Source organism: Tyto alba, unplaced genomic scaffold, assembly GCF_018691265.1.
Source record: "Tyto alba isolate M040663 unplaced genomic scaffold, T.alba_DEE_v4.0 Super-Scaffold_2, whole genome shotgun sequence".
In the NCBI taxonomy this organism is placed as follows: domain Eukaryota; kingdom Metazoa; phylum Chordata; class Aves; order Strigiformes; family Tytonidae; genus Tyto; species Tyto alba.
Genome location: NW_024881282.1, coordinates 3,988,333 through 4,013,325, shown reverse-complemented (window position 1 = coordinate 4,013,325; position 24,993 = coordinate 3,988,333). Strand labels below are relative to the sequence as shown.

Genomic DNA, 24,993 nt, shown 5'->3' with positions numbered 1-24,993 from the left:
AGGAATCAGAGGCATCCCAGCCACAGATGAGCAGGAACTCAGGACTGCCCTACAGCACTGCTGTCAAACACGCAAGCTGAGCTCCCCTTCATGGACACCAAGAAAAGTATAAAACTGAAGTCCGTGGTTTTAATGTCATCAAAGACAGATTCTTTATTTTCTTTTTTTTTGGTCAAACATTAAAGAGTATATGAGCATTGCCCACTCAGGGCAGTCTTGGTGTCACCGCCTGACATTCTGGTCATAGTGGCACACTTTGTCCATCACGAAGTGCCACTGACAGAGGTAGACACAAGTGATGGTGAAGACAGTCTCAAACACAGAGTTTTAGTTTGTTTTTTTTTTTAAGTTTAGAAAGAATGGCAGTATAGGCTATTTTGATCCAAGAACATGCGAAGAGTCAACTTCAACAAATGCTTATATACCGTTTCTTTCCCTTTTTAAAAGGAAATCCTGACCTCCAAGAATTCCTTCTGCTAAACTATGTTATACTGAGACAAAAATTAAACTTAAAACCCTAACAAGCCTACAAATGGCTATTTGGGAAGTGTTCAGACAACATACAAATCTGTATACTGTTGCTGCTTATCTTTCACACATACCAGCAAAGTTGATGTAACTGAAAAACCGTGAAGTTGTACCTAGTATATGTTACAGTTTAATTGGATTCAAAAACACATTTAGCATATGGACATATGTTTTTTAACAATGTTTATCTAAATACTTAAGTATACCAATCTTAGAAGTATCATTTACAATAAACCAATCTCATACCCTGAGAAGACTGCGATAGATAGTCTCCACATAGGCAGGAGCTATAGCAAACATATAAATCCTGTGAAACAGAAATTCTGTGAAATCTACTTGGAGGCTAAACTGCCAAATCCAAACTATCTTCAAACATCACCTCTTCTCATAAGGAACATGACTTCTAGTTGCATAATTAATGTTTTAAAGGAAGTTGTTCTTTTCTGGATTTTGCTATTTTAGAAAAAACACACTGTCCTTCAGTTCACCTATGTATGAATGTCCCATTGTTCTGCCTTCCTTGCAGAACTTCCCAGATATGATAGCAGTTACATTGTTGGGTGATATATGCCAAAGAGGAACTGAAAACAAATTCAAACTCATGAAAGAATGCTCTTCCAGCTCCTTCAATATCTTGGCCATTTCTTGTATTACTGTTCCACACAAATGTCACAAAAATATTAATATAGTGTGAAACTGTTTGGAAGTAGGACACACGAGAAGACATCTTCTGTAAATCATCACAAAAGGACACAGTAAGCTAAAATGCACTGAGCAGGACTTAAAGCCAGAAAAAGATCACTTTAAAAATCTCATAAAGTTATTTAGTGAATTCTAACTTCACGTCCTTCCAACAAACACCAGTTTTCTGTGAATATTAACAAGTATAACAAACTGAAGTTTACATTTCACATACATATTATTTGGTTTATTAATATCTGGATATTGTTCATTGCACATCTGAGCTCTCTTTAGAATGAAAGAGCAAATTAAGTTTTACACATACCTGTAAGACACAAATATGCAGCTAAATACCGTTTTTCAAGGCCATCTTTATAGGTCTGAATCGCACCATAGATTGGAGGTAGAATGAAAATCAGGTTACTCACTGTGTTCCCTGTGGGACAGAAACAAAAATCAAGGGCTTAGAATTGGGTACTGTGCACTTTAAATAAATAAAGCTGCATTCACTCACTAAAGATATGTTCAAGTAGCTTTCATCCAGAAAGTTACACCCTTTTGGAAGTTGTCTTCTGCTTTCACACATAATACAAAGTTAAATTTTGGTACCACACAGTTAACTACTTGAAGGCTAAGAACTTTTTAACTCTTTTGTCATTTTCACATGTATGAATAATAATAAAATACTAATTTAACTAAAAAGTTTGACTTAGATGGTGCTTACTTTCTTGACAGGAAGCAGAAAAACAGGGTTACCTTGCCTGCACAGCTCATGAATTAAAATCAGATTCCTTAAGGAGATATAAGCCCCAAATAGTTCAAGCCTTTTTTCTTCAACCTATTCTTGGAACTCTCTTCTCCACACTCCCTTCAGATACTTTAAGGTGACTCATTCCCAAATGAAACCAGTTCAATCTTTACTATTAGTGCACTAGTCACCACGCACACACAAGACAAGCCCAATGGGATGCTACCTCACAGATCATGACGTAAAAGTAAAGACTGTAAGAGGGTACAATAAGGAACAGTAACAAGTCAGGAGCCACTACTGACCAGCATGATAGGCAACTGTCAAAACTTATCAGGAACCTGAACTTCAGGAAGACACCACTGTTCTCCATCCCTTCCACTGAAGCTAGGATGAAATGCCAAGAAATGACACATGTTGTAGAGATCAGAGAAAGCAAGAACAAGCCAGGAGCCCAGTTCTCATACCAAGGGCCGTGACAACTCTCCCAGCACTGAAGAAAATGAAGGAACCTTCTTCTTTTCTTTTTTTTTTTTTTCTTCAAGACAGCTCTCCCACTCTGATTTAGATTTTTTTTTCAAACTGTCCTGGCCTATGCAAAGTACAATGAAACATTGAGAAGTTTAAAGGGAAGGTACCATAATGAAATGGTGCATTTCTCAGCAGAGGGGATGCAGATTCAGCTTTTTAGCCTAACCACATATAATAATTTTGAGAATAAAGATTATGTAATGGGAATAAAATGACATACAATTTGGGAAAAAGAGCAAATCTATTTAAAAAGGCAGAATGTTGCTTGCATCAATTAAACTGCACACTTTCACATGCTTTCAGTTAAATATACATAAAATTGAATCTCTAATTTCCAAATATCTCAATGAAAAGTACAACATATGAGGCTACGGAGAGGCCAAAAAACCCTTATTTTGGGCTTCTTTATTCAGCAAAAAATCACAGAAGAGTTTCACTTTCTAAAACAAAAAACAAGAGTGAGCAGGGCATGTCTGAATCACTCCCCTAATTCAAGCACTTATTCTTCAGGAGTCCTACTTCCCAAGATCCATCCCAAAGTAAAAACTACCGACCTATGATCATACAACCCCAAAGTATTACAGTACCTCTGGGAACAAAAATCCATACTTTAGAGGTTTACAGAAAATTCAAACCCAAATGGAAAAAAGGTTATTTCAGAACACACGAAGCAGAAGTGTACCTAAGTCAACTGTAACAAGTTAGCTCTTCTAAATTCTCACAAAGTAGATTCAAATCACAGTTTGAGACATTCTTCTCAACCAGAAAAAGAAAATGCATCTAATTTTTCAGACCTTCTTTAAATCACTCCCTTATTGATTTAACATAATCTCCTGCACAAACATTAATTTCACCAAGTTATAACAAGCTAAACAGAGATATGCTGGAGATCTTACTCTTCTAGTCAGCTCTGTAGTAAGCTCCTCCATGTAAAAGAAGCTCAGCTGAAATCAAAACAGCTCTGTGGAGACATACAAGTTTATACCAATACAAAAGGCCTTCTTCATGCTTAAATTCTTTGGGGAATCATTAACCTTTTACCACATTTCCTCAGTGTTACAAGGGGCAGTGATTCACTTTCAGTGGAGACCAGGTTTGGAAGAAATCCACTAAAATTCAGTATTGTGTGATACGCTGACCATTACCACGTCCTCCCACAAATCACACAAAGACATCATCCGGCCTCAAAAAGTAGAGTAAAGGCTATGTAGTGTGGATAGCGAATCTTCTGCTTCCTAAAGCAGTTCTCAACTATGCCCAGTTTCAAACGAAGTTATTAGACTTTATATAAATATGACTGTTCAAGGTCATTTCATTATGAAATTGTCAAAAACCTGGCAAAAATTCAAATATGAAAATGCCAAACAAAAGAAATACCATGATGCTTATCTGCAATTGGGAAGGCACATGATTACAGAAGAGAGTTGCAGTAGGATAACAAACTTCAGATAGATGTAAGAATGGAGGAAAGAGATTCTTCTATAGGAAAGCAAAGGTTTCAACACTTCCTGTAAAGCTATAATTATGTTAAATTATGGAAAATTTATGAGCGCTTAATCTAGGACCATCTTGCTGAGAGAGGAAATACTGTAGACCTAATCTAGCTGTAAATTCCCGCCACTCTTTCTCTGCACTTTTTGGCCCATATTATTCAGAACATTTATAGCATGGATTAGGCAAGTCTATTTGCAAAACATACTTCTTGAAAGTTGTGCAGATTTTTTAAAAAGGGAAATGGGGGTGGGGAAACAATGAAGTCTTCTGGCATGCTGCTAGCAAAATTACTTCTTTCAAGAACAAAAAGTACAAGGCCTCTTTCAAACCCAAGGTCCAAAAGAGTCTGTATTTCATAAAAGTCTAGCCAGTCTTTACAGGATTATCCTCACATAGAACAGCTTATAAATTCATTAAAAGGGATTTTTACTAATTCCATCAAAAAAAGGCAGTGGGATATGCAAAGAGATTAGCAAACAATACCAAGAAAGAAGGTGACACAACTACAGACCCATAACTCTAAAGTTAATTAACTTTTTTCCTATTTTCAACTTCACTATCTATTTCCTTCAAAACCTGTTTCACTTCCTTTTCTGTTAATCTGTCGAGAATCCTAATCTTTTTCACCAGAATTTTTTTTCATTTAAAATTCTTTAAAAAAGGGGAAAAAAAAAATAATGCAGCAGACCTCCTTGGGAAAAAACAGAGATTGGAGAATTTGCAACTAAGGCATGAGGCAGACAGTATGCAAAATAATTAAAGAGACTATTGGTTATGCCTGTAAGAAATATAGTATATCAGAAATTATTAGATGAATGCACATGGGTGGATCTGAGCTTAACTCTGCACAGTATTCTTATATTTCAATACTGAATTCCTTGAATACTGGTTCACAGAGTGATCTAATTTTTCCTTCGTGACCAAAGACTGCTTCTCAGCATTTTATTTTCAGCAGGTCTGTCAACAGAAAGGAGGACTAGATTACCAGAGGAAGAAATTAATGAACTTGTGGACTGAAATGACAGGAACGGGATTAAATATGATGGCCAGGAACATGCCTTTCAATGTGAATATGAATCCTTATTCCAAATGTAGGATTAATCTACCTGAAGATTCAGATGAGTGAATTAAGATTGCATGGTGACTGACCATAAGTCACCACTGCAGGCACCAAACCCCCTAAATTTATTTCCTGTAGAGGCAGGGAAAACAGTAATGCTTCATGCAAGCCAACAGTAGAATACATTGTTCTCTAGTAATTGGTAAAAGAAAAGAGAAAGCACATCAGGTACAGAGAAACATCACTCAGGTGGGAGCAAGGAACAGGAGCTTACAAAATCAGAAGGGACAAAAATTGCTTAGCTCACCTAGCCTAATAAAACAATGGTTGGATGGAATAAAACTGTACTCCGTAAATACACCATGGGTACATGCTAAGGACAAAAGGGAGCTCTTTGATCTAAAGGATAATACTGACAAGAGAATAAACAGCTACAAACTAATACTAAATAAATGTGAGCTAGAATTAAGAGGAAAGCTTCCAGGTATTTACAACTGCTTCCCAACAGGAATGGGCAGCATAATGAACCTACTTGCTGTCAAGGTAAAGCTCAGTAAACTTAAAAGCCAGATGACATGATGTGGTGGCCTGTTGCAGTAGTAAAACAGACTATGTCCACAAAGATTATACACTGTACTTGGTAAAGTGCTGTATTAATGTCTAATCATGATAAATACAGACTGTGTGACTGACCTTACAAATTTTCATAAAAGTCTTCCAAGTCGGTTTTAATGCAAACCATTGTTTCAAAATACTGTTTTATTCATTGAGAGAATACCATATGGGTACCAGAACAAAATCAATTTATGCAAAACATCATTTCAACAGGCCTCTGTCTATGGGAAGGACAGCTGTATGAGCGTTAAACCACATCTGCACCCAGTTCTACAAATACAACAGCAAAATCCAACAAGCCTTTTTTACAATGCATGTACATTCAGAGTAATCTTCAAATCCTAAAAAATACGCATATTATCATAAATACACAAAGATCTGTACAACGACTGACCACCTGAAAGACAAAAAATACAAACTCAAAGAGGAAATAGTATTTACAGGCAAACATAGTCACAATATATTGCTTACAGTTATACAAACAGCCCGGTACAGTTAGAGAGTATACAAATTTGAAGGACCTTACTTTCATAAAGTTTCTTCAAATATGTAGTTGTTCACTACAAGTTGTTCATTATTAGAGGGTTTACTAAATTTAAAGAAATGGCAAAGCAACACAAGTCAGGCACATTTGAAAGTGTAACCATCTACCACTAGGTATCCTCTCTTTTAAATAAAGATTTTTCTCTTGGAAGGTTCTCTAGGGATATGAAACCAAAGATGAATACACACAGAGAATAACAACAAAAGGCATAAAAAGAGTAGTCCTGTGGCCCAGCAGCATTAGATAAGGTAGAACAATGAAAGACAAAAAGGTGTTTGGAAATTAGATTTGAACCGGAGGAGTAGGCAGCCTAACAGCTGAAAGACAAGAGGAATCTAGAGTATTTTCATATAAGAATAAGAAAATCATTCAAATCTAATATGCAAGTCCCTGCTAAGACACAAGTACTTCATAGCTACCTTGTCACAGCATTGCAAGTGTCAACAGAGGAATTAGTTTGAATGAAATCCCACAAGTTTCCATCCAGTATATGCTATACATTATCAGTCAATAATAACTAAGCCAGAGCCCAGAGGAGGTTTGTATTGCTGACATTTCAAAATATAGGCATTTCATGATTGTTCAGAAGATCCAACTACACAGAATCAGCTGTTTTGGCCACTAACTTCAATTTTGTGCTGTTTTCGCTTACGGCTTATCACCAGGAGGGCAGTATAGCAATTAGATTTTCACTTCCACCAGCCATTTTTAATATCTTCCACTTCAAAGTCTACAATAACTGCACTTCAGACTGTCAGGAAATGAAAACTCCTGTCTCCATTTGGTATTTCAGAAGGACATCAAGGGGAGAAAACCGAGTCATCCCGACGGGAATTTTGCCAATATGTAATTACTAAACTCCCTACTTGCTAATGCGCATGAAGGATCAATATAAACTTCCTGTTATTCAGTGAAACGCAACACAGTGTTACTCCAGGCTGGAGCACAGAACCAATGCTGAATTAAAAATAAAAAATAGGGGCGTGGAGTGTTTAGAGTGTTCATTTTTAAGAGACAAGATCCATTTCTTACCTCCTTTAATTCTCCTTTCCAAATACTAAGCAAGCTTTGATTTTGTGCACCTGGACATTAACTGAAGTTGCAACTTCAGCAATTCAGCTATGACTTATATTAGCCACCACATTTCTAATAAAAAAAAAATATGGGAAAAATACTGAAGGAAACAAATAGTGAAGCAATTACTGAACTGTATAAGCACGTATTAAAGCTTCCTGAAGTACTATAAAAATGGGTACAGATAAGTAACACTTCAAGCTAATCGGTTATTAGAGGGACTATTAGATCTCCCAAGGTATTTAAAATAACATCAGAAATCTGAAGAGCAAGTTCATACAGACCACAGGAATCATAAAATTAAAAGGTAGATAAAACACCATAGAAAAATGTGATAAAGCAAGTACATTACAAAGGAATTCTGCATTAATCTAGCTCAGTATAGATGCTGACATACTATTACGAGAAAAACTGTAAGGGACAAATGAGAGGGAGCGGTCAGATATAGCAACGAGGAGTACTACAAAGGAAAATAAAGATGTTAACAAAAAATCAAAACAAACAAACAAACGAAGAATAGCTACCTAAATCTTAGCCAAGCAGCAGCTGTAAGAAAGTAACATGGAATCGAGCAGATTTACATGGGGGAAGGACTGAAAAAAATATGTTATTTGTATTACTAAAGAAGAGCATTCTGATCAACACTAACAGACTGAACAACGAAAAACAGAAAAGGGAAGTTTAGGTAGAACATCTTGAAATCAAGTTTATTTGGCAGCAGCAACATCTCCCAAAAGAAGCCATGAATCCTGGAACAGTTTCAAACAAGAGTGCAAGATACATGAAGACGCTGCAAGATACATGAAGAAAACAATCCACCATGGGCAAAGAAAGGAAGCAAAGGAGGCAGGATGGCAGCCTCCTCCTCAGTGCTAGCACCAACACGGATGCATACCACTACTGTGAGCACACTGCCTTTCAGTCGCGCACATCTCAGCCCCAGCTGCAACAGAGCACTGCTTCCAGTAAGTCAAGGTGCTGAGATAAGGCCAAAAAAAACAAAAAAACCAAACCACCTAAAACCTCTGCTGCTGCAGAGCCAGTGGCCAACTGGGAGGTTTTAGTGTTTAAAGTCAAGTCAGCATGCAGGGAAGTGCTTCTAGATCTTCTAGGCTGCTTTTCCCTTGCTTGGCCTCCATTTCTCCAGGATATGTAAATGTACGCCGATACCCTTCTGAAGAGGTAAACCATTTCAATGATTTACTGGTTTGGGGAGGGTTAATGAGGTAATTTGAGAAAAAATAAATTAATTATTAACGACATAATTTGATTTTTATTCCCAGTGCTCATTTATGAGCAGTTCCAACATGCTGTGTCAAGTGATACGTTCCGATTTATGGCATTACACACTTTATATTCCAGCTGCAGAATTCATTCCCTTGGCACTCATCATACTAGTTCAGCTTGTATTTTTGTAGATGTTTTTACTCTGATTACAATATTTCGCATTACATCTGTGTTCTTCAAAACAATCAAAAGGTAATTAGAATAAAAAGCTCTCAACACTCCTGACTAACAAAGTTCACACACAAGAAAGCTCAGTTCAAACCTGTAAAGTGTGGGTGTATTTTCTAATGCACAAGCCTCTCTTTGGTATGCATGTCTTACAAAAGCACTTATTATTAAACTGCTTCTGAATCGCCCTAGGTTACAATTAAGCCAGCCTTTTCTTTACCCTCACCTCTCTGTGAAGTGCTTTGCTACTCCATAGTAAAGACACTAGAAAATTAGAACCTAACAGGAGACTGTACAAACCTGACCTTGCTTATGTATATTATACTAAAAATAGATGAGTGAAAGCTAATAGTATACAAATCCAAATTTTAAAGCTCTGTGCTTCTTCAGAAGAAACTGATACCCTTGCAATCCCAGAAATCCAACATTTGTGTTCATAATGCAGATTTAAACTTAGCTGGTGAAACATTCATTCCTGGGCTAAGAAATTTTTGCTCTTCCCTCTCAAAACTAAAATGTATTTGTCACCTATTTAGTCTCTATTACTGCAGTGTCTGAGCAACCCCAGTCTTCGGTGAACCTATCCTCGATATCCTTGCAAGAAAAGTACAGGCTAAAAGAGGGTGCCTGAGTCACAAAGAAACCTGCATAAAACTGAAGCTAGGACTTTCAAACATCAAACTGTTCCTCTAGACACTAGACCATCCTTACCTGCCACAATAAAAATGAATGAGTTCATCACAACACTTCTCATAAACAAAGCTTCAAAGTAGAAAGTACCTAGAGTAAGAGCCAAGTACTTTCCAGAAATGTTTTTGTTACCAATTCTTATGTTTAGCATAATGGAGTCATCATCCTCCTGGAATTCTTAAAGGTTATCACAGATTAAGAAAAAGTATCTCTTGAATTGATGTTGTTTTTGAGGAACGATGACTAATTTTTTTTTTTTTTTTTTTTTTTTTTTTTTTTTTTTACAGAGATCTGTCTTAAAGCCTTTCACAAGTAAAGTTCTAGATCTGCATGAGATGCTGTTCCTCAGGAAGAGGGCTAACAGGACAGATGACAAAATATGGAGGACCAACTGTAAAGCTCAACAAATAATTATGAAAGCAATTGCAAGGAAAATATTCTGAGGTGACAGGCCAGAATAAAGGTAGCTACATCAACAGCTAAATCAAAGAGACATGTTCTTCACTTTTTAAGCCCGTTTTGCCAATTATCTTACTGTGGCTCTAACGAGGTCTATCACACCTATGCCCGTCGTAAATTCAGGGCATTATGAAGCATTAATAAATGGGGTTTGAAGGGACCATTATGTTGAAAAATAACAGTATTTAAGGACATAACAAAAGTGCTAGAATCTATCCTTGGCCATTTTTTGAGATTGCAGGAAGCAGCCTGGACAAATATGATAGTACACAGCTCCTTTACATGTCACTGTATTCCCAAGTCAAGATATCCACAATTAACTGGACTACAAGGAATAAACTTGCATTACAATTAGCTGAAATGCCATCCTGCCATATTTTAATGTTGCCTTCCTGGAGTATGGGAAGGGTCATGGAAAAGAAAGTATCATTTCCCTGATAAACTTGCACCTAAGATGACAGCAAGCAGACCAATTACTCTTAAGTACACCTGGAATAATTTTGCAAGTAAATTTAAAGTACGAACAGTTGGCATAGGCAGATCATTTGAAACATCAATCTAGAAAGCTCACTAAAAGCAAGTGCTTAAAGATGGAAAATGCAATCAAAGAGATTAGGCTGAGATGATGTAAAGTTAGAATATTACATTAAATAAGCTTGTTGCAGAAGGGCAGATCTACTTCTATTATAGCCTTTACTGGAAAACAAAACAAAACATATTTTAAATATTATTTTAAAACAGGTTGATGATGTCAGACTGGAAGGAGACAACCAAGATGGGGAAGCTTACTCATCAGTCACTGCTAAAACTAAGCAGTGACCAATATGATGTCACGGTGATCATCCATTTAATTTTCATCATACTTCACTCCTTCCAACCTTTCTTATTCTATGTTGGCGTCCACATCTCAGCTTCATGTCCAGTCTCTTCACCAACTCCTCAAAGCTTAAGGGTCTGTCCAGAGCAGAACCCACAGCTTTTGGCAGCCGCCCGTTTTGAGCTACCAGAGTACACCCAGCCCAGCATCTGTCAGTCCTTGCCACAAACAGAGACAGCAACTTGCAGCACAGGAAGCTGCAGGTATCACCTCAGAGGCTCTGGCAGGACTCTTCCAGGCCCCGTGCAGTGAGATAGGAGAGCTGAGCATTCAGGGAGCCCAATACACTCACTGGATGGTGGCTGGTAGAGAATAATTCATGTTGGTGCTCTTCGCCAGATATTTGTAGCTTTAGTTTGAGTAGCCTTTCTTCAAAATCCAAATCCTCTTGTTTTCCTCCCTTTCCTGCTATCAGTGTGGATTTCCCCGGAGTGTCCAGAACAATTAAAATCTCTCCTACTAGTGACTGATGCCATCCTTTTGCATTTGCAATTTCCTACCATCCTACTTGGATGGTAGGAAATTAAAGGCGAGATGAGAGATGTAAAACAGAGCATGTGGGGATAATGAAACTAGTCAGCAATCACAGCCCGATTCAGATCTACAGCAACCATTCAAACACTGATTGGTGACATTCCCTCCCTTAGCAGCAGTACTAATAGAAAATCCCATCTCTAACTACCTATCTTTTTTTTTGTAGGATTGCTTTAAATGAAAAATCTTAAGGCTACCTGGAACATGTGATAAAAGAAAGGCACCTGATCTCAGAAGTGACTCAGACTCTTCTTATTCACTCCTAAAAACCCAACTTTATCTCTTTTATGTAGGCACTTCTTTTCTCTAACATCTTCATAACTTTTTCCAGCTAATATGACAACCTTCAACAAGAACTTTCAACAGTACTCAATCAATTCACTAACCCAAGACACAATGGCTGTCGCTCCTGGTCTGCAACTTCTAACACCAACTCTAGTCACTGTCCAATTGTCATTTCAAGATAACTTTCTTGTTCTTGCTTGAAAAATGAAAAAAAAAAAAAAAAAAGGTAGTTGCCTATCTGCCTACAAACCTTGACAAAAGCTTTTTATCTAGAGGGAAAATGAAGCTTCTTCTCCACAAAGACAGTAAGATCAAAGCCCAAATCTTAAGTATCTCACAATCTAAACCAAATACAGGAAGAGATATACAACACATTGAAAGTTCAAGCTTTAAACACTGTCTTTTTGTTATAAATATAACTTAATATAGTACCTACACAGTAACAGTTCATAAGGTGGGTGCCAAGCATTCAGGCAGAAGTCAGTTTTACTGAATAATGATAAGAAACGGTCAAAAAGCATACATAAAATCAACCAAACTCCCAGCACAAATGGTGGCCCGAAGACTGCAGAGGAGACTTTCAGAGGACAGATTTGAGACAAATGTGGAAAAAGTACCATAAAGAATTAAAAAAAAAAGTTAATACAAAAGCCATGTGGAAATCAGCATGGAAGAGTTTGAAAACAAGAAAAAAAATAAGTGCTTGGACAGGAACACGTTGAAGAAAAGGAAATTGCTTTAAAATACTTCTCTGTAGCCTATAGAGTAGGGAAAGAAGGGAAGGACGAGAAAAATTAAATGGGGATGGACTCAAGAGTTTTAACATTTGAGTACTGTGCTGATGTTAGACATTGTACTGAAGACTATATTCTGAGGGGCCCCACAGGAGGAGAAAACTTGGGCCTTTAAAGATTTAGCAGGCAGCAAACCCCAAAATTCCAAGTGAAAAGCAACTGTGATATCACAGATCACAAAGCCATAGCAGTTTGTTTAAGTGAATGAAAACAACATCTGCTGTATGATTTCACTACCACGGTGCACTTCTCTGCTGCTGAGGCATCTACACAATTCACTTGAGCTGATTATTATTAGAAGCTGCACTCACCAGCTCGAAAGTGGCACAAGTGATATGAACTGGCAATGCTCATCTGGTCTTCACTCTGCTAGTAAAGAAAGCCATGAACTGCCACACTGGTGCCAGTAGCTGCAGCTGTATGGAGGTGGCATTAACCTGTCTGTATCCATTTGCAGAAGCCAGACCTGCAGGTACAGGGCACTATGAACAAAAGTGCACTGCCCACCTTCTTTCTAAATTTATCTTTTTTAAATTTAGTAACAGAAAGAAAAATGTTTTGCTTCTCCAATTTTCCAGGCTGTTTAGTCATACACTGGTCAGCACATTGCATAGTTAGTTCTCTCTGCTTATATGGTTCATGTCCACTACTGTGAAAATTACTTGGAAAAAATAAGAAAAACCAAAAGGGGGGAAAAAAAAAAAAAAGATAGATAGATAGATAGATAGATAGATAGATAGATAGATAGATAGATAGATAGATAGATAGATAGATAGATAGATAGATATAAAGGCATCAGTTTTCATTCATGAGTAAAATATCACCTGAAGCAACTGTGAGTTTATACATTTTGGTGGGGTTTTTTTCTTAAGGCTACAAGACTGAAAAAAAAAATAAAAAAAAATCATCTATATACTGTGGGAGAAACGCAGGGAATATGTGTAGAAATGCACCTGCAACTCTCCTCCTGAGTGTAATAACCCACAGAGCAGGCTCCTCAGCTTGCCTGCTGCTGTCTGGGGGCAGCGCTGGACCTGGCCAGCACTGGCAGGAAGCGCAGCACTGGCAACTCCCTCCAAGAGCAATCAAGTCTATAATGAGAATCACACAAACACACCCTTTCTTCCACAGCAAACCTTGTTAAGTACTTGTAGAGGAAAAATACACCCATCTTACCTAGAATAAACATGAATTCCACTCTGTGACAATAACATCAGTTCATTGGGTCATTTTAGCACCCTGTCATAGGTGACCTGCTTGATTTCAGAGAAATGCTGATCTGCAGAGCCTGTTTCTCAAAGACATGTGAATAATTTTTCAGGTATCTCTGGGTTTCCTCATTATAAGGTCAAAACACCCATTAGAAGGGATCACAGTAGCTGCTTCCCAGTTGGGGAACAGGTCTCTGCCTTAAGAAACAAATGGTGTTGACCAGGGAAGATGAAGAAAACCTGATGAACAAATAACAGATCTAATACAGAAATACTCGGTCCCAAGATTGTCAGTGTCCAGACTGGTTTTAATGCTCAACTATACTAGACAGCTCCACAAGACATCATCTTTCATCTAATATTGCATCTGATTCCTAGATGTTGGATCTTAACCAAATGAAAATCCTTATCCAACTGGAATTAGCAATTACTAAAAATCCAGCCTACGGGGTAGTAGCATCTTGAGCTTCCGCTGCAAATATTGAGCTCATTAAAGCACTGTGTAAATCAGAGAGCTTCCAGGGTCATGTTTTATGACCATAAAGTTGAAATCCTACTAGTTGGAATTCATACAAAACATACTCTGGTGCCCTGTGCCATGCACCCATGACTCACAGAAAAGCAGATGTGAAGGAAAAAACAGAGAGAGGCACAGCCTGTATGAGTTAGGTACACCGACCTGGCTTCACTCACCTTGTGCTGTCGGGTAGAGGCAGATGTTCATCTCCCTCCCAACACTACATCTTTTTCTAATTCTGCATGTCTGCTTTCCTGCCTAAAGAAGAACGAGCCTTGCCTTCCCCTCAAACCTGAAAGTCAAGTCTCAAACTAACGTCCTGAACCTTGTCTAGCTGAACCTGCCCACGCTCTTGTCCCCTTCTCCAGCTCCTCTGGTTAGAGAGGAGAATCAGGGCAACTTTGCCTGGACCAGGCTGCAAGGGAAAAATCCCCTCTTCTCACAAAGCCAGCTGAAGATCCTTTAAGAGACACGCACTGCACACGTATCATTCCAAGGGCACCGGATTCGGAAAAGAAGTCCAAAAGAACCAAGGAATAATGCAAAACCAAATAAAATAAAGCCCCAGGACACAGCTGGGAAACAGACGTGCTACCGGACACTAATCTCAGTTTTGAAATAAAGTTTGGAATTTCCTTCGGGAAAGCTCTGCAACGTGGAGGGCAGGTTGAGTCACCAGATGCTGGAAAGGCAAAGAACTGGAGAGGAACCTCATGAGGCTGGGGTGGCCACAAAAAGTGTACTTCCCCACTGGGATTGACAGACAGGGCTACTTCTGCCTCCCAAACGCCAGACACACTGAAGTATGTACTCTGCCAGAGGTCATTGGACCTTACTGTAAAGGAAATAATGACCCTGCATATTCTGACTGCACTGATCACTTAGAAAATGGCAGTTTTTCAGTCACCGATGACAGTGCATATGCAGCACATTTCTTCAAGGAAATTAATTTGTAAAAACAGATAGAAAAAAAAAATCCTGGTCAGACACCTCAGGTTTTTGAGTTAGCACAAAAACCCCAAGGATATTACAGTCGCATTTTCAAGCACACAAAAGCGTCTGTGCCTGAAACCTTAAATCTAAATGGTGCCCAGCAAAATCACTGGGACTCTACCCAGAGCTTGTATATCCCAGAGCTTGTATACCCTCTACCCAGGGGATATTCAGATCAATTAATGTTCAAAGATCAACAGTGCTGATCTTTTTTTAGGTTGTAACATTCTTTAGAAATTTATCCCTTCCTGACACCTTAATTTCTTCTTTGTAGTACTACTCCCACAACCACAGAATAACCAAGCACCTTTAATTCATGCAGAAGCTCAGCTTCTCTGCTAACGGACAGAAAAAAGGCTGTAATTAATGAGGCAGGTGTAAAGAGCTCCACACCCAGAAAACTCAAAGCAATCAAAAGCAGGTAGCTTTTCCCTGATAACCACTTGTGAGTTCCCTTCTAGAATTATAAATTTCATTTTTTGGTATTTATTTTGAACTAAAAGAACTCTTTGCATTTTCTTAACCTTTTATAATCCATGAACCTTTCTGTGATCCTCTTTAGGCTTTTGAGATAGTCAGAGAAACAGTCAAGTGTGTGAGCACTTGCATGTGTTGCAAGATAAAATGACTATTTACTGCTGAGCTGCTGGGACTGGAAACAACTCCCAGAGTTCCTTTGAACTTTTTTGCAGTGATTATTAAATGTTTCTTTTGTTTAAAAAACATCTTCCCCACTGATCTGTGAAAGGCTCCAGCAAATATGGAAAATGCATTACACAAATAGCAGTTAACACACACACAGAAAAAAGGCACAACAAACCCCAGACTAAAGGCATTTTTGTCTTTCAATTATGACAACAGCCTTTTTTATCTGTGACTAAAGGCTCATTTAAAGCCATTTAAAAGTCAGCAGTGTTTCTTTACCATAATTTATTTTACATTAATCTTCCTATTTCTAGCTACAAATATGTACGCTGCAGATTCATATCATGCAGTTCACAAACCTGTCTCTGCCTCAGTTTGCACATAAGCAAAATTAAATTGTACAAATGTCACTGTTCTGTTGCCATTTGGAGTGGCAGATGTCCAACTGCCAGCTGTACAAGTACTGAATATTAAGCACTAATTACAGAGTAATCAAACGCTTTGTTAAACCATATTTAAGAATTTTATTGTCACTTAATAATTACACAAGTATTAGTAGATAAACACACATGTGGTCCATTACCACAGCATCCGTCAAATATTAAGCATATCCACAATGTGATCAATATATAAGAACTGTTGATTGGACAAACGTGGGCTTTCCAAAAGCCTTTGACCCTGTCTTTCAATGAAAGCTCTTGGGAAAACAGAAAATTAAACTGTCATGAGATGAAAGGTAAAGTTGCACCATGGATTAGAAAGTGGCCAAGAGATTAAAAAAAAAAAAAGTTAAAAAAAAATATAAATCATTAATTGTGGCAAAACGCATCAAAACAGTGACACAAGATTATCTTCAAGCTTCAGCCAAGTATATGTATTTACAGTCTGGGATGGGAAAGAAATTAATGCAACAGTATTTGCCACTGACTCAAAATCACTTAAAACCATTAAAGAAATAAGAAAGCATGACAGCAGAGACCATCTGTCTGACATTTGAGTTTACTTATTTACTATATTATTATTTGAAGGAAGGAACCCCTCTTTCAACTTCTTTTTTGTCCACAGCACAAAAAGCAAGCTAGAAGTGTTTTCTTACAAAGCAACCCACAGCTGAGCACTGTTCTGTACACTGCACTTGACATTACAGCTACCAGCAATTAGTTTAATGTTCCCTTTACCTTTTTGTCTGTATTGCCCCCCTAAATTGAGGGAGCTCCCTCAAGGAGCCTGATAAATTTAAAGAGGAAACTTGTGATTTGGCTTCCTGCAGTTAGGTCATTAAAGATACATACTCAAATCCCTTTCAGTCTTAAAGTCTGTGAGGCTGTAACATCGTCTTCTCTTAAATCACAGTTGAGAACTGATCTGTGTAGTGATGTCTCTAAATGATTCAGCCCAACTGCCTGGCTGTGGCTGATCACACCCAGTTAATCCTGATGATTCTTCCTTCACCTGCCACTTTATTATTGAAAGAACAGACAGAGTTCTTGAAGCCAGAGTTGGTTTTATTTTATTAACTCACACGGGCAGAGTTTGGCTGCTTTCCAAAGCCTCTGGCAAAAGAAGCAAAATACAGCAGGACACCCAAGAGGAACAGGTGACAGTACATAGGTGGCAGTCGAAATTCAGTATTAGAGACATTATTCTAGCTTTAAGTAAATTTTGCAAGTTGTTAAATTCTAAAGTAATGATACCCATGCAAAGCAGAGATCTGTGCATCTTTGACAGCTGTCTTCTTTAAGCAAAGCTTCAAAAAAAAAAAAACCCAACCGTATTTTTGTGTCACTTTTCACAATGCAGAGAATGCTCAGACGGCCATCTATGTGTTAATGAGATATCTCACATCTAGCAATACAGGTAACAGTCATCTCAATCTCTAATCTCTTGTCTGAAGCAAAAATAGGAATTATTTAAGGAAGAGCGGCAAAAGTGGCTAAAACATACTCATTAACTCTTTCCTTTTTTTTTTTCTTCCTAAATAAGGGTCCCATAAGGACAGCACAGTTACCAATATTTATTTACTAGATCTTTAATGAAAGCAAAAAGCAATGGATCTAATGCTAGCAATAATAATATTTTCTTATCTGAAGGTAGCAGAAGGTACCAAGACAGGACCAGAACCCAAGAAAGAAACTATTTCACCAATTCTTTGAGAAGCCCGAAGCCGTATTTCAGATGATTACTGCTGTAAATGCCTACACAAGGATATACTATCTCAAAAGCAGCCACGTTGTAGATGATGCATATTAGTCATGGACAATGACAGCTCAAGGCAATATTTCACATACCTGGAAACATCACTCAAGTTTGATCCAAACTGAAACACAGCACTGAGTTGATAACAAATTTACCCCCATGATTCTCCTGGTTTAAAATTATAAGCCTTTGGCTACCACACAGGGCTCCTTTAAATTTAAAATATTTGTTTAAATTGATACTACTCGCCATGTTTTCAACAAAGGAAATCTGTGAAGATTAGATATATCCACTCCTCATATTCCACAAGACAAACCCTTCTTACAGGGATGACAGTAAATGCAAGAAGGGTAAGGCAGCATTTGTCATATAGACACTCACATTAAAGCAGACCCCCAAAACTGCACACTACATGGCCTGAAACATCAACCTTGCTAAAATAAAGAGTAAAATGTAAAATTTAAGCACTTAGTGTTAAAGAACAGAACTTATATTTAACCTTGTTTTGTTTGCTTGGTGGGAGAATCCTGTTTTTTTTTTTTCCTTTATTATTATTATTTTGCTTAAATTGACATAGGAAAGCTTGGCTAATTCAGCATACAAGCACTGGGAGCTGGAAAAGGTTAGTTAAAAAAAAAAAAAGTATCTCTACTACTTGCCCTCTAGCACATAGGAGTCAATCAAAACTCCTGAAAAACTATGAAGAAGGAATTACTACATCACACAATAGATTTGATCAGAGAGGGATATAAGAGTCATTTTAGGGCTTAACATAATTAAGCTTACAAAATAATTCTTTTCAATTGGTTTTCTGTTTCAATTGGTTTAATATTCTACAGAAAGATGTAGAGCAGTTAGTCATCCACCTCCACAAGGGAGGAAAACTGGCTAGGTGCAAAGTCAGAAAGGCAAGAAAAGGCATTTTTTGTTATAAAAAAATGAATCTCTGAATACAGGTCATTGTGTTTGGGGTACATCAAGAGAATGCAAATATGAAGTGCTACAAAAACACCTTACCTCACCTTCGCATCTCTGAATACATACAACTGGTTAGCTGCCATCATTTATACCAGTTCTTTAAGGAGTGAATGACAAAGAACTGCATGTAGGCTTCTGGAACACAATGCAGCAATTTGTACTAAAATTAGCATATTTAAAACAAATTGCTAAATGGCACAAAGATGTAATTTGCACAAGCAGCTTTCAGTTTGGCTCTTCAGCCTGTAACCTAAGGAAAACTTAATACTTGATTTGGAGCTGCCGGTATCTTCCAAGCTTCGGGCCTCCAACACTTTCTTATAAATTATTTTTAACAAACATTTAATGCAAAACTTTTAAATACCATCAGCTTAACTGAGTGGTACCAAGACTGTGAGATGTAAGAAACTGATTTTTACCCTTCTGTAAGGTAACACTTAAAATAATACAGGCTGTGCCGACTTTTAAAAACAGTATCAGCAATATCAAAAATTACCACAATGAGAACTCTGAGAGATGAAAAAAATGCTTTTGTATGTTCTGGTTTGTTTGTGCTCTGAATCTGAATTTCTGACAGTGTAAGGAGGCCATAAAGGCACAGCAACTAACAGAAAGCTGCTGGGCCACACAGACCCCCGAATATACTCTCAGTTCTTCTGATGAAGCAACTAGACTTCAGGGTAACGTCTCTCTGATCTTCCAAAGTAATTACCTTCACATTAAGTATTTTAGTTGGGGAAGACCACTTAGTTGTTTTATTAAAGATACATTCCCTACCAACTTTTGCTGGCTAAGATTTAAATGCAGTGGGTTCGTATCATCCAAAGAAAAAAAAAAAAAAATCATTTCCTCTGACCCTGAAAGTTCAATAAAGTGCAATTACAGAATTATTGCTAAACAAAATCTAAACCATCTTGACATCTTTACTGAAATTATCTACTGTTAAACTAACCCTAAAACAAAGTGGACTTATTTATTGTTTTGCTTTTTAAAGTTGGACCATTTAAATGCTTGAATTTACAGCACAGCTCATACACATTTTTTCCAGCACAACTGACAGACCAACAAACTCTGGTCCCAAATATCAAAACTGTAAGGAGAGACTAGACCTTCTATAATTAGACCCTTTTCCTTCAGAACACATGCTTTTTTACCTCCTACCATTAAACTCATCCTTATCTTCCTTCTGTGTAATCTAGAAGTAGATGAAAAGTATCAGTTCACAAGGCCAACAATGCGGGGATAATTTCAAAAATTTACATGCTAGTCAAATTTATTTTTACATGGGTGAACTAACAGAGCTTCCTCTTCCCTATGACGATTATCTCACAAATTACTTTTTGCCACGGGGAAAACACAAAAATACATACTCTGCAAAAGTCTCATTCTATTTAAAAACTTCTAAGTTTGTCCCATCTTAAGAGTATTTAATTTTCTTCCCTCTTCAGCCAGCCTGCCTCTTCTCAGCCATAAATCTACACACCAACTTCCTTTTTCCTCTGAGTTTCTATGCCTCCCATGCTACTGCTATTCAGACCCTGTACTCCTTCCCATTCCCACACTCTGAAACCTCTTTCACAACTATTCGTTTAGGTCCTTCACCCATGTCAATGTTCGTAACCAGGAGTCACAGCCTGGCATGGACACCCAGAACCTTCCATCTCCTGCATGCCAAGCTCTTCCAAAGCGCTGCTGAAGCATCCCAGCTATGCAAAAGGCCTCCTCAGATTGCCCACTCCAAGCACTTCAGAGCAGGTGAGCCTGTTCGCTTTAGTAGTATTTTTCTAGGGTCTTAAGACTTCAAAAGCAACTGCCTACCTTATACACGTGAAAGTTTTTTGTGGGGCAGGGTGTCTGTCAGGTGGCAGCACATAACTACAACTACTACACCCTTCAAAGTCACTGCCCAGGATGCAAGAGTATTTAGTTTTTCAGCAAATCAGTGACAGAGAGCTTGATCCTTTATCAGCTACCACAATATACTCCCTCCTCAAGCACCTGCTCAGTTAAAGCAACTTCTTCTTTGCCTAAAATACACTTGAATACATCCAAATTCCTGACTGCCTCTGGCAGAGAGAGTTTTGAGGTCAAAACAGCCTGCTCTCTCGCCATTGCTCCAAGCTATCCTAAAAGACCACCACCTGCAACAGAGCAATCCTTCAAACTATTCTAACTCACACCGCCTGCAGCAGAGCAACCTGACGATGGTCAAGACCCAGCAAAAAACAGCTGGGTGAAGGTATTTCTCCTGGATGAAGATGTCTCTTCTGTACAGCAATCCCTTCTCCCTCCCTGCTCTCCCTGAACAGTTCTGCTTGGTTTGGCCGGCCATGCCTGGGCAGATGCTCCCATCTCCTCTGAAGGGGAGCATAGCTGCAGAGCCGTGGGGCTTTACAGCATCGCACCCGAAGAATGACTTCAGATAAAACTCCCCTCTCCAGCCACCCATACAGTGCCACACAACCACCCCCCATCCCAGTGTCAAGCACCCCAAATTCCACCTCACTTCGCCACCCCTTTGACATTTCCCCAGACACCCTTCTCCTGCCCTACCATTGCTTCAGACACAGGCTGAAGGGACAGCCTTGGGATGGGGAGGGGGCAAAGAACACCCTGGGGTGCGGGGAACGAAGGGGCTACACCATCCTCTCCTTAAAACACGGATTTGGGCGGGAAGGAGACAGGAAAACACGCATTTCCACCCGCCGGGGCTGACTGAAGGGCAGGGGCCCCGTTACCCCGCCATTTGCCTCCCTCAGGGAAAAGCGGCCATGGAGGAAGAGGGGGTTCCCTTGCCGTGGGGCCTAGTCAGTGGGGTGAGGGCACGGAGGGCTGGGACAGGAGTGACTGAGGCGGCGACGGCCGGGACGCGGCCCCCGGAGCCGGGGCGGCCACTCACAGAACTCGGCGATGTAGTAGGAGACGGCGTAGTTCTCCTCGCACCACTCCAAGGTGGAGGTCGGCAGGCCCCAATAACCTTCCCGGTCGGCGGCCGGAGCCATCGCGGCGCCCGTTTCACGCCAGAACGGAGCGTAAGGGGAAGGGGGAGGAGGGAGAAGCGGCGCCGGGGCCCGGAGCGGCGGCAGCGGGCGGGGGCCGGCGCTGGGCCCGCCCGGCCGGGGGAGGAGCCGCCGCGGCGGGAGCGGGGCCGGCGGGTTGCCATGGCGATGAGCTGCGGGAAGGCCGGGCTGGGCTGCGGCTGAGGGAAACTTGGGTGGAGGGAAGAATGGTGAGGTGAAAAAGGCGGATTTAGGGAAAATCCGTGGGGGAACGGCCGGCTGGGAGCGCGTATGGTTCAGAGGGCCGGCGTGATGTCCCTGCGGAGAAGAGAGCACCGTCCCTGGCCTCGCTGCGGCCGCTTTTCTCCTCACTCGATTTTCTCGTCAGTCGCTTTTCGGGCAAAATAACGCAGCCCCGGGCCGGTTTGGGGGCACTGAGGTGGTTTCCCCGCTCTGTTTTCCTTGTGGGCTGCGGTGAGGGTTTGTAAGGGCGAGCGAGGCAGCGCGCTGGATTCATGTTTTTAAATGAAGAGGCAAGCGTTTCTCGTACTCGTGGGCTGGGAGGAGGAAGGAGGTTTTTTATAGCACTGCCTACTACACGGGGGTTTTCTCTCATCTGATGCCTTATTTAGTTTCCTCAGTGCTTACTATGCATACTATACTTAAACCCATAATATGCAAAGTGCTCTTCGAGCAGAATTGGTATCCAAAGGCAAGTAGAGTCTAAAAAGGGAAAGACTTGAAACACATGGGAAAATAATAAAATGCACAAGTAAAGGCCTAATAATATCGTGTGGTTTTTATGTTTCAGAAGAAGTGCCAGAGACTTGATGAGAAGCTTTCGGCAGACCTTGAGGGCTGTACACAGTGCTGGTCAGCAGAATTGATTATACCTGCAATATAAACACACAAACTTCTTTTGACACTTGTTTCTCCTCACCGCCCCTTCTGTAAACTAAAAAAATCCAATCTAAGCACAGACCTTTCCAAGTGTAAATGCTGATGTTTCATAATGTATACATCTGTCGTGAAGAATAACCTACCTTCTGCCGTTCAGCTTGTATGTAATTGCATTTAGCGTCGGGTAGAGATGTATTCCGCGTTTTTCCTAGTGATACAAAGCCTTCAGAATTGATTTTAGTGATGTCTATGATAAAATACTTAGATTGTCAAAACATCATCAAAATCACTATGCATTTTTTTTATGCAGACCTGTCTTTTTATTTTTTTCAGATCTAGATTATTCTCCCCAGATTTAGACTTTAAAGATTGAGGTCTGGAAGAGAACCAAACTCATTCAGAAGCACAAAACTGGTTGTAAACAATGAGGAGGATTCTAGACTGGTTGAGGCACTAGCTTTTTGGGCTTTTGAAGGTGCCATTTATATAGTAAGGAAGTTTGTAGGGCTCTTACTTCTCTTTTGTTATCATGGTTAACCATTTCAAGCTTAAAAGTTCCTAACAGAAAAATAGTTCAAAGTTTGAAATTGCAGGAGGTCATAAACTAAAGAAATAACTATTAAATATCCCGTTTGCACACTGGGAGCACAAAATGGAAACAATATGAAAACCCAAACAATTTGTGTAATATTCAATTACAGTTGGCTTTAAATAAATATTAAAAATATTTATGATTATTTCTTTTCTCATCACATACATGCTGGACATGAGAAGATTTGTAATAGCAATAGAAACAAAACATGAAGCTGTTTTTAAAACCGGGCAAGGTGAATCAAAGATTGCATAGGGTAAATAACAACAATGTGGGTTGTTATTTATTCTGGGTTTTTTTCTAGATAAGAAAAAATTTATAGCTAGCCCTTAATTTATATCATTGGGGAATTTTTATTTATTTGGCATGTTTCTGTTGTGTTCTTCATCACAATATGCATTTATTTCTGACTTATTCTGTGGTTTGGTTCTTTGCTTTTGAACTCTGGCAAACCTTTCAGTCACTGCACTCAGAAGGATAGTATTGAAGAGCCAGCCACAAACCATTATAATACAAGCTTTTTTTTTTTCCTGAAACTGTTTTATAAAGGTAAATTCATCTTCCACAAAACCAACTTTGACCATTTCAGGGGTTACAATGATATATATTAAAAGCAATATGTTCCTCTGTAACCATGAGCTACATTTTCTAGTGTACATTACTGCACTGGATATAATGTGACAGCCTGGAGTTAACTGCATCTAAATGTGGTCTGTCTGACTAGACAGGCAAACCTACCTATGTCCAGCTGTTGGATTTTCTTTGTCTGATCTGTGGAACCTATGGAAGGAATGTCTTCTTTCTGAAATAACAAGAAGAGAAACAAATATAGAGCTCCCAAAATGCTTATTTCCAGTATTACTGAAAATGTACTTGGCATGCCAAGGGAATAATGGAGTCCTGTAGCCTCTGGTTGCCTGTGGCAAAGGATCCTCTTTCCATACAGTTTTACATTGCCCTGAAGCCTCACGGTTTAACTGATCAGTTTGGTTAACTGAGTCACATCAGTTAACACCACTAGAGGGATAGGTCCTGTAAATTTAGTATGTGGATCCAATAGTTTTTCCCTTGGGAATGGGAAAGGGCTGATGTTCAAAAATTGCACACGTTCAGCTATTTCTCTTTGTGATCTGTAAAACTCAGGGAATGACACCTAAAGAAGAACATTTTTCTCTATCCCTGCTCTATGCAAACACTTTCTCATGGCTTGTGCTCATGGTTGTTTAATTTCTGCATAAAATGGGACCTAACAAACATTGATTAGAACTCATTATGCCTACATATGTTGGAGAAGATTGTACATATTCCCTCTCATCAGCATATGCAGGAGAAGGGGGATTAAAAATTTTCACAAAATCTAGACGATGTTTTCACTACTTGGTTCTACTAATGTTAAAATATAGGTATCAGTTGCATAAATAAAGCTGAATTTTGTGCTATAAATCACCTGCTCAAATTTTACATTAATTATGGAGCTGCCTCTCCTAAGATCTTATTTTATTGTGTCATAGCCTATCCAGCATCTTTGGCATGGAATCCCGAGTCTGGGTTCTCAGCTTGGAACTCTCACGTCTCATGGTAATGTCGGTTTCC

General features: G+C 39.2%; 1 protein-coding gene and 1 long non-coding RNA gene across 2 annotated transcripts in view; one reads left to right on the top strand and one right to left on the bottom strand.

Moving 5' to 3' along the window:
• ACER3 (alkaline ceramidase 3) overlaps positions 1–21,995 on the bottom strand; it is a 52,419-nt gene extending 30,424 nt beyond the window's left edge. Inside the window, exons 1-2 of the mRNA XM_042792802.1 lie at positions 21,809–21,995; positions 1,535–1,645 (exon numbers count right to left, since the gene is read on the bottom strand). Coding sequence (XP_042648736.1) covers positions 1,535–1,645; positions 21,809–21,911 — 214 coding nt within the window. The 5' untranslated portion in view covers positions 21,912–21,995. The remainder of the gene's footprint in view (positions 1–1,534; positions 1,646–21,808) is intronic.
• Positions 21,996–22,014: 19 nt separating this feature from the next.
• LOC122153451 lies at positions 22,015–23,535 on the top strand. Its single transcript, XR_006165343.1, has 2 exons — positions 22,015–22,138; positions 22,720–23,535. It is a non-coding gene; the product is annotated as an uncharacterized LOC122153451 (long non-coding RNA).
• The last annotated feature ends 1,458 nt before the right edge of the window (positions 23,536–24,993 follow it).